The sequence below is a fragment of the Rhinolophus sinicus genome, chromosome 16 (assembly GCF_057876585.1).
Source record: "Rhinolophus sinicus isolate RSI-liver-muscle chromosome 16, RSI-T2T, whole genome shotgun sequence".
NCBI classification, from domain to species: domain Eukaryota; kingdom Metazoa; phylum Chordata; class Mammalia; order Chiroptera; family Rhinolophidae; genus Rhinolophus; species Rhinolophus sinicus.
The window spans coordinates 140,856,302-140,870,906 of NC_142516.1; the positions used below are offsets into that span (position 1 = coordinate 140,856,302).

General features: G+C 34.7%; 1 protein-coding gene and 1 non-coding gene across 4 annotated transcripts in view; both read right to left on the reverse strand.

Moving 5' to 3' along the window:
• The window catches only part of MYO16 (myosin XVI), a 548,145-nt gene that overhangs the window by 311,184 nt on the left and 222,356 nt on the right, over positions 1–14,605 (reverse strand). For all 3 annotated transcript variants that reach the window (XM_019731063.3, XM_074329516.2, XM_019731062.3), the window contains 2 exons: positions 6,879–6,954; positions 4,036–4,189 (listed from right to left, as the gene is read on the reverse strand). In XM_019731063.3, the coding sequence (XP_019586622.3) occupies positions 4,036–4,189; positions 6,879–6,954 (230 nt within the window). The remainder of the gene's footprint in view (positions 1–4,035; positions 4,190–6,878; positions 6,955–14,605) is intronic.
• LOC141571437 (U6atac minor spliceosomal RNA) lies at positions 10,916–11,039 on the reverse strand. Its single transcript, XR_016019514.1, has one exon. It is a non-coding gene; the product is annotated as a U6atac minor spliceosomal RNA (small nuclear RNA).

Below are 14,605 nucleotides of genomic sequence, written 5' to 3' on the forward strand. Positions count from 1 at the left end.
GATTTATCACAGAAAATGTTTAAAAATTGACAGTGAAAAGGACATTTGACTTGTATGATGCAATATTAGAAAGAGTAAACCACATAATTTTTTCTTAAAATTTTAGCAAAACTCAGGAAAATGTAAATAATAATAATAAAAAGACAAGTCTACTTTGTTATGCAAAGCGATAGGAAGTTGGGGTTAAAGCTGATGAAGAAAGATGGCCAAACATAATTCAGATGAGGTAATACATGGTAAGTCTTCAGAATGAGGGCTAGAGATAAAAGGTGGTGAAGGAAGGATTTATTGAAGAAAAACGATAGATTATACACAAAAGAGCAGAAGGCTTCTTAAGTTCTTCCTATTTTTATACTTCTCATACCAACGAATATGCACTGTTCTTTTTGAGCAAATTAATGAAATTAAAGGAGCAGTGAGAGTCAGCAGAATGCTTGCTCTTGACTGGAGCAGAGAAAGATTGACCAGTATTTCCATCTCTACTTGTTTTTTCCCTGCTTCCTAGATTTTTGTTTTGTTCTGTTTTAATTTCTTCTTCACCTCTCTAAAGATAAGAGACTTGTGGAAACAGGTAAAGACCAGGCTTCATATTTAAAATTCAGGTATTAAACAATTCAAGAATACACTTGACTTAAATGAGTGAAACTTGGGTTTTCACAGAAAGATAGCATTTATTCACATAGAGCAAAAGGCAGGGAATAGAGCAAAAGGAAGAGTTTGCAGAAAAGTGCAGTAATGTTCAGAAGAGGAGACAGACAGAAGACACAAACCCTCTCCAAACACCCTGCCTAAGCCACAGACCCTCAACTAACTGGTTTGTGAAGAAATGCTGCTTTGTAAGTGACGTAGGAGAGATTTTTAAAAGAAATTCATTTATATTTCCTGTTAATCATGTAAATTCTCTGACTCACTTCATCTATGTTCTCTATCAAATGAATGGCATGTTGAAAAAAATGTTCCAACACTTTTCAGTAAATTTGTTGCCCAAATAAATCACTATTGTGATATCAAAATACACTAAAATCAACAAGTATTATTTTTTCTCAACAATACACACATTTATTAGTTTTAGAGAATGTTTTGACCTTTATGATGTTTGTGAGTCTGTTTATGGACAAATCTTAAATGTCCATATTTTTCCTTCTCATACTAAAGCAAGGCCCAAAAGAATAGATTATAGAAAGCAAACTTTTCTGCATGAAAACATAATACCTAATTGTTATTTCATCATATCTATTTGCTCCTCGTTCCATTTATTTATAACATTATAAAGACAATGAGAAAAAGGTGTGGTGAATTTGATCACAACCTACGACATCCAATTCCACATATAGAAGGCTATATTCTTGAAAATAAAAACAAGTTTATATGAGTAATAAGATTCAGAAGTTGTATATAAAAAATAGACGATGAAAACCAGATAAAATGTGTCAAAATAATGAGTTGTAAAAGAAAATTTACAAATGTACTTAGCTGTTTTCCTTAAACTAATCAAGTCTACTTGTTATTTTTTTCAGAGCTAAAGAGAAAATTTAAAATTACGATTAAGCTGTTCTTTGCGTTAATTTTCAATTCTATCTCTGAAGACAAATAACAGTAGGCTACAAGAAACAGTAGGTCAATATTCAATATAAAACTTATTTCAAAATTTCAAAGCTATGCTCTGAGTCAATAAGAGAAAAATGTAATTTAAACAATAATATTTAACTGTGTAGAACAAATAAGCCATTGATTAATCTGTTTAAAACCTGTTGTCCAATCAATAATATAAAAAAAGACCCAATTTTTTGGCAAATTAGCTGTTTTTGTTTCATTTTTACATAAAGCAGAAAACAAAACTATAGACACAGAGATAAGCTAAAATTTATTCAAAATAACTTATGAAATAATTTGGGTTTAACTCAAACTTTAATTCTGTTTATATTTTAACATCTATTTACTTGGAAGTTCATAGCATAATTTTAAAAGTAAAGTAGAACATATTGGGTACTGATTTTGATATTAACACTTGGAAAGTAAAATTCTTCCATAGCAAATATTTGTATTACTCCTCTCATTCCAGTGATACCAGTAATATAATAATGTAGAGAGTAAGGTCAACATATTCTAACCACTCATTTTAGGTAACTTGAAATGTGTCTTATCAATTCCTGATTTGACTCCGACTTTTGTTTCTATGACTTTCTTCCTTTTTTTCCTACATAAATGTGATACCATTTTTTTTTTTTTCACCTGTGAAAATAGGACACGGATAATGTGGTGTAGATGAGAATGATATGGGGTATGATTGCTGGGCTATAAATCTTGATCTGTCATTTCCCAGCTCTGTGATCTTAGGAAAATAAAAGAACCTTAATAGGGCTTTGAAGAAGGAATACGATAACCGACAAAGATTCTTAACATAGTGTCTGACATAAAAATCCAGCTCCTTTACAACACAGTTGAAAAATCCAATCCAATAATGAATATATCTTAGTGTCAAGTAGAGGTCAGTGCACTATGCATGCCTTTAGCCTCTGAATAATCTAGATTAAACGTGTTTTTAAATGCCTGTGATGGGACAGGCTCTGAAATAAGATTTTTCCCCTTTGATCTCACTTACTCATCGCAACAGTCTTTTGACACATCTATTGGCAGCACCTTTTCAACTTCCCAGGAAGAACAAATGAGTCATGCTAATTCTGGGCCTCCCTCTGTACCTGGGAAGTGGAAGGAATTGTCTAATGGATGAATCTGGGAAGAATGTCTCCCTCTCTCCTTTCTCTTAGAGCGAGCGTTCCTGCAGAGAGCACGACTTTCCCTCTTTCTAGGCATCATCACCTTCTCTGGGAAGCCTCTCACTTGGGAGACCAGATCTGGCGTGTAGGTGCCCAGTAGGTAAAGCTGCCTGAGTATGGGATATACTTATAAACCCTTACAGCTGCCACATTCAGTTATGTCCTCCAGGAGTATCCTCTATCACTGATCAAGTGTAATTTGGGCTCCATCTTTTCTCTTTGATTATTTCTCAGCTTGTCTAGAACCCAGATAGTGCTATTGATTCAGTACACCCTCAAGTATTCCAATATGAGACATAAACTCCATTGCCAGAAAATAAACATGTTCATAGAAAGGAGATACCTTCCTCAAAGTCTCACTGCTTATAAACAGCAGATTTTTATTTTCAACTGGAAATATATTTTATCTTTTTTCTCTCTGTTTTGATTTTTTTTTAACATTTTATTTTTTTAATTAAATTTATTGGGGTGACAATGGTTAGTACAATTACATAGATTTCAATTGTATAATTCACATACCACAAAACTCACACTTCCAAAGTGTACAATTCAGTACTCTTTAGCATGTTTACAAATTTGTATAACTATCACATCTACCTCTAGAACATTTCCATTATCCCCCAAAGACCCATATTCATCAAGAGTCACTTCCCATTACCCTCTCTACCCAATCCTGGAACACACTAATAGATTTTCTGTTTCTACAGATTTGCAAATTCTGTAGATTTTATTTTAATGTATCATATGTTGACTTTTGTATCTTGCTTCATTCACTTAGCATGTTTTCAAGGTTTATCCTCCTTGTAGTGTGTGTTAGTATTTAGGATATTTTAGACAACAAGAAATCATTAGTTTTATAGCTTAAAGAGAAAAAAATGAATATTTGTATTTTCTACTTCAGGAAATTTAGCCATTACGATAGTCATTGGAAACCTTACATATCAGTTTAGCTGAAAACATGGAGTGTGTTTAAAATATTATCCTTGATTTCATGGTGACAAATCTAATAATTGAAATAGTAATGTTTTTTAAAAAATCAAAGGGTTTTCATAAAAGTATACTAAACTAATTGTCAACAAGTATTTTGTGATAAATATATTCATACGTAGCTTCAATTTTCTAACTTTTAGTTGAGAGCCAAACTTCACATTAACTGTAAAATGACTGCCTGGTGATTAGAGAGCAAGACAAATGAGAGTAATTAACTTATCAATGAACCAGGTCTATGACTTTATCAGTCTAGAAACAAGGCACTTACAGCTTACTGGAAAGTGCTGGAAGATCATGAACGATCTCTTCATATTGCTCCTCTTGTGCTAAGGTAGGCACAGTTAAAGGCTCTTTCATTTTTTCTTCCCAGACAATTTCAGCTTTCAGCAGCATTTCCTCAATAAACTCAGAGGCAGCGATATCTACACGAAACAATAAGAAAATCAGAAAAAGTGGGTGGTGAAATCACAGAATATTATTTACTTTAAATAGTTCTCATATGCTGAAATGCTAAAATTTATGAACATACGTGGCAAAACAAAAAGATTAGAAGTTTATGATAGAAATAAAATTGCAGCTCTGCCATTTAAAGACTAATGTGTTTTACATCAGTGACATATTTAATTGCAAATGAAATGAAAAAAATATAAAAATAATTTTCACTGAGTGGTGATGTGTAAAATATAAAATCATTGAGAAGCTAAGCTTGATAGAACTTAATGTCATTTTATTCTCAGTAAAACTCCTCCTTCACCTTGGTGAATATGAAACAAAACGCTGAAAATATTTATACCTTCTGAATGACTGGGCTATTATAAAACATCTATAGTGGGCATTCCAAAACATTCTACTAAACAGGTAGATGGACAAATAGATACCCAGGATGTTGTTCAAACAGTGGGTCTAGCCTCTCTTCATGATCTGCTTTTTTAAAAACCTGAAGTATAAATAATTATATTTTCTTATAAATTAATGTTAACAGTGGCATCTGGACATATTTGAGTAGCACTAGAGAGGTGCGTTAATCAAATTTATACTTATTAACAATTGAAATTGAAAATCGATAAATCCTGAAGAAAAACTCATATTAATAACAATTCTGAACCTAATGAAAGCAACATCTCCTTTCCAACCCTCATAACTAACCTGCATGTCCCCCTATGTCTATACACTTGAGTTATGCAGCCTTATGGGCTAGATGCCGTAATTCAGCTACCACAAGAAGATATGCCAGGATTTTGTCATCATTTGCTTTAGGTTAAATCACAACCGTGTAATGAGTTGGGAACAGCTCAGCTTCCTCGCCTCAGGAGATTATTTCTGTCCCACCTAACAGCAACACCCCAAACTGTTTTTATCCCCCAGATAAATTTTTATGTGTCCATTCCAAATTCATGATACCCCAGATAGCAAGAATAAAATATAGTACTGTGATGACTTTCATTTGCTCAGTGATACTATGGTGTCTAGTTTACTGTTCTCTGCACTATTGTTTTATCTAGTTCATTTTTCTTGCTGTTGGATTAGATGTTGGGATATCCTGCATTTACTTGAAATATCCCACATTATAGCTTTTTGTCCCTTGTGTGTGAGAAGTATTTTCATTCGATTAACCAATTCTTATTGAGAATCTACTATGGTCCCATGACTGTGTCTCTTGTGACCGACATGGCACAAAAAGAGATTACATTGATGGAAGAACTGGCATGAGCAATATGGGAGAAATTATCTCACAGAGTCACCATACGCTAGGCCTGAGGTGACCAAGGCTAAGTCTAGATCAGAAGTTTAGTCATTTCCTGGTGCTCTAGAACTGTCAATTGCCTTGGATGTTCATTTTGGCACAGCTGACAGTAGACCTGAAAACTGAATGTGTGACAGATGAAGTCTATGCAGTCAAGGGTCAATCATATATTCCCTTCTCTGGGAAAGAAGCCAGGGATATGAATTTGAACAATGTGATCAGTTAGACCAAAGTAGAATTAACAGAGGATGTGATGTATATTTCACAATAAATATATTTCTGAAAAACAAAACAAAACAGAAAAAGCTACAAATTTCTATTTACTCCTTTAATATTTGGACATATTATTGCAGTTAATATTGAGTACTACACTACACTATCATTAATATTAGCCTGATTCTAAAGTTTGAGACTAATAAGCTATCTTATAGTTCTGTTTGTTAGATCTGCAGTTTATTTTAGCAGAAAAATGAATAAATATTAAACAATACTTAATTCCAATAAAATAAGAAATAGAGCCAATCTTTCATCCTCTCTTAAATTGGTGGTTTTACAGGTAATCACAGTCCTGTAAGTACATCAGATAAAAAATCTCAGGCATAAAGTGCTTTTAGGTGAGTGGAAGTATAACAAGAAGAATAATTAGATACATACGTAAGTTATTCAAATCAAACACTACCTTGCAATGTTTATATTATTTTGTTACTTATGCTAGACTTTTCTCTTTGCTATTTAGAATTCTTTTATTTTTAATACATAAAAATAACTCAGTAGTAACATAGTTGTCAAATTTTTTAAAAACTAAAATAGGAAGGTGGAATCCTTTTTTATAATAAGTATATGAATATATAAAGAACATTAGTAAAAAAACTAGAATTTTTAAAAATATACATTAAAAATAGTAACATTAAGACAATATTTTCAAACTTTTAAATTAGCTTTAAAATATTTGTCTCTATTTCTTGCAATATAAATACCTGCGCAGAAAACAACACAATTGTTGTTTTTAAAATACCCTAATGAATAACTATGCATTTGGTGTGAAGAGAAACTAGTTAAAAGCAGCAAAAACATATTTTAAAGTAAGTGTCACTGCAGGAATCACTACCCTGGAAGTTTAAAGCCTGAAAAGCAAATTGTAATGAAGTACACGGTACCCTATACACTTAACTGCTGTTTCATAGACTCCTGTAATGGAGTAGTACATATGAGTTTGTGAGTCACACTTGAACTGGGGTGGTTTTCACAGAGCTTCTCAGGAGAGGCTGACTTCCATTTTCCAGCTATGCTAGTGATAGATGAAAACCATACACGTGATGGGAAGGAAACAGTGACTGCTCAGGGGTCCCAGGACGTTCATAACCTACCTGAGGCCTTCTCTTCATTGCAGTTCAGAAGGTTTGGATTTGCCTGATGCATCAAAAGAAGTTTCACCAGGTTTGTCTGAAACATTAGAGATAATTGAAATAGGAAATGTCATGCTGGATACTGACGATTCATGAGTAAATAATACACAGTTGAGTCCTCACAGGGCACTTAAGTTTGGAGAAAGGAGACTGCACTAGCATAACCTACTATTACACTAAGTGTTTCTCTTCTCTTTTTGTTTTTTTTATTAGTTTCAGGTGTACAGAACAATGTAATAGTTAGACATTTATACCCCTCACAAAGTGATTACCCCCCTCCCCCAATCTACTACCCCTCTGACATCGCATACAGCCATTACATTTCCACTCTCTATTCCTTAATGCTGTACTCCACATCCCGTGACTATATATACACATATATATTAAATTATAGTTGACATTCATTATTATTCAGCTTTAGGTTTTTCTTCAACTCTCTGTTTCCAGTTCCTTTTTTTACAATGGCAGATATTTCAAACTATTTCAGCAATTATTGCATGCAAACCAAAAATTATTTAATCAAATGAGAGATAAACCACTAAGAATTTGAAAATCTGCATTTAACACCTTTCACATTTATAGCAGGGCACCTTCTGGGCAGAATTCTATGTCATCAGGTGTTTTGTTCTGTTTTAATTCAGCAATTCATAAAAATGTCACTTATTGGTACTGTACACCCATTATAGCACCGTGGACAATATGAACCTAAAGTCACAACGGAGAGTTAGAAAAACTTAATTTCAAGTTATAAGAATTAAGCCACTTGATGAGAGATTAATATATTTTTAAAGTTCTATTATAAAATACAGCATATATAAAGAGTACATATAATGTATGTGTATCATTGAAAGAGCAATAGTGAAATAAATGCCAGTGCACCCAACTTTTAAATATGTCATAGTATCTTCATGAGTTCCTTTCCCTATTTCCCTGAGTTCATCACTATCGTGAATTTTGGGCTAACCATTACTATACTTCCTTTACATGCTTAGCCCTTACATATGGAAGTATCCTTAAACAATATATTGCTTGGTTTCACCTGTTTGTGATGTTTATAGAAATGGAATTGTTGTATTTATTCTTCTGTGATTGATCACAGATAACTGACCCACGGAAAAGAAAACTACTATAATCACCAAAACTATCAGAGGTTAAGATGACAGGTATTGTGTGTGTGTGTGTGTGTGTGTGTGTGTGTGTGTGTGTGTGTGTAAAAGAAAACACTATTGGCTGGTAGAAAATGTATTTAAGTTGAAATTTAAATACACACAAGTTACTGGATATATACTACTCATTCTATGGGTCATTGTATTTCAGTTTGGATAAATTTAGCAAAATTAATTTCTTCGTGGTCATTTAAATTAGCTCTTTAAAAAGTTAAGAAAAAATAGCAATGAGTGTTTGGAGATAGTCGAATTCCTAGTTCAGAAGCTAAAAATGATTGTTTCACTTAATTTAAGAAAGAGAAATTATGTTAAAGGTCCTCAGGGATTTCAGAATTTGTATGTTTTACGCTCATTGGTACATCCTCTCTCTACATTATGAGTAAATGCCTCTAACTCAGAACTACCTGAAGGATGTCAGATTTGAAATATAAAAATGTCAAATAAATCATTAACATTAAGTCTATTTGTGATCCAACTTTGCCTTCTTATTGAACAAACTGTTTTGCTTTCATCCCTCAAAATTACATGCATTCTAATCCCACCAGTAGTCTGTACAATTCTCCTGTGTTTCCTTCTGAAAACACTCCTTCTTTACTTCCACACAGCAGCCTCATTCTCCTATGTGCATTCCACCTCTGACTCTTCTGACAAACCTTTCCATACTACTATGTATGGTGTGGCCCATGATATTTGGTCTTTCCTGCCCATTGCCCAAGATTGCTTTGAGTAATACATCATAAATCTCTATTTCCAGACCTGCCGCCCAACACCTTGCATGTGCCCAAGCACCTCCTGCATATCTCCGTCGGAATTTCTCCCATTGGTCAACCAGTTTCAAGCTGTATGCTCACTTGTCTACTCTTCACACATGTATTCACAATAAGCCACTGAGGAAGCCAAGCACCTGTGAAACGAGGACACTTGCTGACTCTCTCACTAATAAATAGCAACTGAGGACTCTGTATCAGGCCCTGTGCTGATAAAAAACAGACGTTGGACCTGCACTCAGTTCTCACAGACTAGAGGGTGACACAAATGATGGAAGAGGCAATTCTGACATGTTGTCATAAGCGATGTGATACAGGAGATATAGGGTGCTACAAAGGGTACATGAGGGGAGCCATTTCACCAGAATTCAGGAAATTAGAAAAGACAGCCAGTGAAGCAACATCTCAGCATAGTCCTTCAAGGTAAGCAATATTTAACCACATAACCCTTTCAGGAAGAGCAATGGACATGAACGGGATGTACATGATGGCATATTCCAGAAACTGCAAATTCAGTATGGCTATGTCCTCTAACCTGGTAGGGGGAGGAAGAAGAACTAAAGTTGGAGAGTTAAGCAGAAGGCCAGACACCTGGAGGCTCATAAAGTGTCCTGGAGTGGGCATTGCATATCAACAGCAATGGAAAAGATGTTGTGTTGAAATAGTTTGGTTATTTCTGCATCTAGAAAGCTTAGTGGCCACATTGTTGAGAATGGAGTAGGGGAGGGGCAGGGAGCTCTGTTGGGAGGTTGGCAGGTTAATTCTTCTGTAAAGATGCTGAAGCAATGGACAAGAGAAGGAGCAATGAGGATGCACAGATTAACTGCTTATGATTATAGCTCAAATAGCTCAAAACCATTTACTAGGTCGGAGTTTGTGGGCTCAGTGATTTATTAGATGTGGGAGAGGATGGAGAGGTAGGAAAAGGATAAAGCCCAGTTTGGGGATGACTGAATGATGAAACAGAGAAGGGGCAGCGGATTGGGGATGGGAAAGAGTAGATGATAATTCCCTTTGTACGCAAGTGGAGCTTGAAAGCAGGTTAATAGAGATTACACACTGGGAAGTGGCCTTAAGGGGCCTGGAACGTGGTGGCAGAGAAACAAGAGAAGGCTTTGGGAGCCACGAGCAAGCAGAGTATTTGAAGCAGTAGAGTGGAAATTCCCTCAAGACATGTAAACATTGAGAAGATAGGGAACCTGGGATAAAGCACTGAGCTTATCAATACCTTATGTTCAGAGAGGCAGGAGGAAAACCAGAGAGTTTTTTATTTTTTTCCAAAGCAAAGAAGAAACAGCTGAAGAAAAAATATATCTCAATTCTAATGTGCTTGGGTAAAAATGTATTTGAGAATAAAAACGACTCCTTTGAACATCAAGATAAGCAGGTTGTGGAATACAAAACACATTTGAAGGGAAGGATACGTAGAGTTGAGCGTTTCTACAATTACTTTATCTTTTGTTGCAGTATATCCTACTATAAACACTAAAAGTATGTATAAGGGTAGAATCAAATTTTATTTTACTGTGTACAACTCATGAAAGAATTGTTACTCACACAACTTATTTAGTTCCCAGTTTTAGACAAGAACAGCATCTCTTTTATAAAGGGAAGTTTTAAAATACATATGCCCTGCCAGTATAAATGTCAACAATAAATAATGTTATAAATTATAAACTACCTTCTCCATAAAGGAATTTATATTTGTAAGATATTTATATGAAAGTAAAAGTGCTATCAATGTTTAAAAAAATGCCATTAGTCTTTCTAAAATGTTAGCATTTCTGGAGGTTTTTTTTTTTCTGAACTGAGATACATTTATTTACAGTAAATGTCTTTAGAACATTATAAATCTCCCATGCATATAAATTGAGAATCAAATAAAACCTATTTCTAAAATATCATTTCCAAAATGACTATTAAATGATATTTTATCGGTGAACAATTTTCAAAATAATTCTAGATAGCATATGGTCTATTCTTGACAAAATAATCAAGATACAATTTACTCAAAATCTTCTATTAACACAAATCTCTTAGCTATTTTTTTAGTTTGAATCAAGGAAGAATAGTTTGGTTCTGATGTCTCACATATTCTAACAGAAAATCCTCATTCTATCTCTCAGTATTAGTACTTTGCTTCTATCCTTGTCAAGGGCAGTGCTAACCTCTGTCCTTAAATTTAAATAAAAAATGAATGAATGAATGAACAAATGAATGAATACATACATGCATAAAAATTTACTTCTAGTTCTTGGTTGACTAATTTGTCCATTAAATTCCTTCAGTTCCTCTGCTGGCACAGCAGGCAACACAAATACAATCTCTGCTGTTTTGGAGCTTACATTCTGGTGGAGATCCCATTCCAGAAGATGTAATGGAGAAAAACGGAAAAGATACATATAATCCTCAGGCCCTATCCTCAGTACTAAAATGTATAAGAATTTAGAAAATACTGAATTAATGACTAGTCATTTTCTAGAAAGGCAGAGGATAATAGTGAGATTATTTTAAAATCTGCCTCATTTGCACACTACAAAAGGCCATTTCTGGAAACCATTATGTTGGACATCTGTTTGTACAAATCTAGCAACTGGATCAATCGACTAGGACACATGTTCACTGACGCTTCGATGATGCATTAGCCTTTGTTATTCTCAACAATATTCTGAGCTACGTAAAAACTCGCCTGCAAACAGATGCGTTGGAAGTTCTTATTAATTGAACACCCTGGGGCTAGGCTTTATGGAAGAAGAATTATCAAGGCTTATTAGGTTAACACAGCCAGCAAGGAGTAGCTGGTACTCAGAGCCAGTGAGGAGGCCATAGAAGTCCTCAAAACAAACCTGGCATAATCACTCAGTTGGGCCGAATAAAATATAGGTGTGCTTGTGTGGGGGGAGTGTCTTGGGAAAAGACAAAAAGAAAAAAAGAAAAAGAAAAAGAATAGGGAATTTAAGAAGAAAGAGAGAAATAATGGTTTTTAAAAGTTGGGGTCAAATATTTTTGCAGTTGGGTTTGAAAAAAACAGAGCAATTGAAAAGTTTCTTAATTCACTTAATATTAATAAATGATGAGTGTTGGGAATGTAGCCGGCACATTGGAGATGTAGTAACGAAAACATCAATCTTAATTACTCTGCATCTTGCAAAGCAAACGCACCTTTCGAACCATATATCCCATGTAAGTTCATGACTATGTTTCTCTAGGCTGAAAATGCCGATTTGGAAAACCAAAAGTTGGGAAGTTTTTCGAATGTGATAGGTAAATGATGTGAGAGTACTGATATCCACAAATATATTCTCTCTTCCTTATTAATAATCAGTGGTTCTTCTTATGACTTGTGTGTGACAGGAAGCTTTATAAAGGAAGTAGCAATTGCACTGGGTTTATCTTATATCACTGAAGTGTGGCAGGGATCACATCTGGCATATATGTTAATCATTAAATGATTTTTTTAAATTGTTAAACGTAACTGTGTAAACTAATGTTTTAAAAAATGTACTTTCATCATTAAAACCAAGTACAAATCTTTTTATTATACAGCTAACCCATTTTATTAGTTTAATATATTCCTTAATCTTTTGTCATGGTTATACAAAATGTGTCTCTCTCCAAGATACATTTTATTTGACTGTGATTTTGCCTTTGAACACTTAGCATATAATAAGGATCTCTTACAGGACCTTTAAAAATGCATTTTCTTAGCTTAAAGTTTCCATTTCTGCAGAGTAGGGTTTCTTATGAACTCTTGAAAGGACTATGCCTTGTTTTCATGGAGGATTCTTGACCTCTGAAATTGTAGGTATACTTTTGTGTCTCTGAATTCTTTGAAAAGGATTGGTAGTTTCATCTGATTGCCTGAGGGATATAATTTCTTATAGTCACTACTTCTTTCTGCCTTAACCAGTATAGCTTCCAGGATATGAATGGAAATATCTAGCTGATCTTTCAAAATGTGAGTCAAGAAAAATTGGGTCACATTTAGGCATACTCAACAAGCAGAACCAAATACAGCAATAGATACTTTATAATAAAATATTCATAGACATTCACATTTATTTCTACTCTGCCTCGTAGGTGGGTTTCATGTGAAAATAATCATAACTTAATTTCTTCTCATCACACAATCTCAAGCTTTATAAGGCTTTCAGAAAAAAGTATTTTTCAAAACAGAAACAGTTATTTTCAAACACATCCACTCAGATTGGTTTCTTCTTGGTCCTCTCTGATCATTACAATAATAAACCCTGGAAAGAACAAGCAACCCAAAAAGAACTCTGAAACATGAAAGGATGGAGGTAAACTGGCTCAGGACCCCAAGACGGGAGGAATCGCAGAGCAGCAGGGTGACCTATATCCTCACACCCAAAAGAAGAAGACATCTCCAAACAGGGTGTTTCCCATGGCGAACCTAGCAGTGCTCTCTTTCCACTGAGCCTGAGACCCCTCCTTCCCAAGAGAGGAGAGGCTGTGAGGGGGCGCTTGCAAGAGGAAGCATGCCCCAACAGGCCTCAGCCCTGAAAGTCTTTTTGAACCCAGGAAGACTCCCCCCTACCCCACCAAGAGACATGGAACAGCCTACTTTAGGAAAAAATCATTCTGCCTCTTCAGGGGGCACTAGCAGGAACGAGCAGGAGCACCCCCACCCCCTGCCGGCCACCAGAAAAACTAAGTATGCCAAAATAGTACCTCAGAGATTCTGAATATTAAACTGTCATTGGAAACACCTCCCACTCAAGTAGACCAGGACCTATGTGCTAAACCTAAAGATGGTGACTGCTGGCTAACATAGAAGATTTATATAAAACCAAGATTCTATTAATAGCACAAATGTCCAAGATACAATTAGAGATCACTCATCATACCAAGATCAGGAAATTACAACTTGAATGAGAACAGAATGATTAACTGACACCAAGAACAAGATGAATCCTGCTGGAGTATTTTGATGATAATTTTAAAGTGGTCATCATAAAAATGCTTTAATAAGCAATGATAAATTCTCTTGAAACAAATGAAAAAACAAAAAAATCTCATCAATGACATAGAAGTTTTAAGAAAAAGAACCAAATGGACATCATAGAACTAAAAAATACAAGTATACAAATTTATAACAAATGTTTCATTTGACCTTCAACCAAATAAAATATAAACCACATACTGGGTTTTGATAAAAAAAAATGTTAAATTTCTAATAACAAAAATAGTGATATATTAAATAACCTTTTCAAAATCGAGTCCTAGTCCCCCAGAATTTATTATATCATAAAAGTGGTTAAAGGGGGCCAATTTGTTGCTTTTGAAAATGATATTGATCCAAAATTTAAAATCCCAATCAAGAAAAGTGAAAAGTTGGGTAAAATGAAAGCCTTGATTCATTCAAGTTGGGGTAGTGTTCTGCTATGCTACATTTTATCAAACTATCACTCACTTCCAGAGTTAGCTCCTTCTAGAAGCAATCCCTGAGTATAATGGGCACTTTTTGATAATCCACTAATTACCATTTCCTCAGCAAAGGGCAACCATTTGTGTTCTAGGAAAGAGTATTTGTTTATATGTTTGCTTCTCTGTTTTTAACAAATGAGAAAACTTCTCACTCAGTATCCAGGCTGTTGCTGTGCTAGAAATGGAGTCTAGAAGAATGGATGCCCCACCACTCCCGTGGTCTAGTGGGACCTGGGGACCCTGGACCACTGAGGCCAATGACTTCACTACCTGCAGCCTCATCCTCTTAACCCACTCATTTATTTAC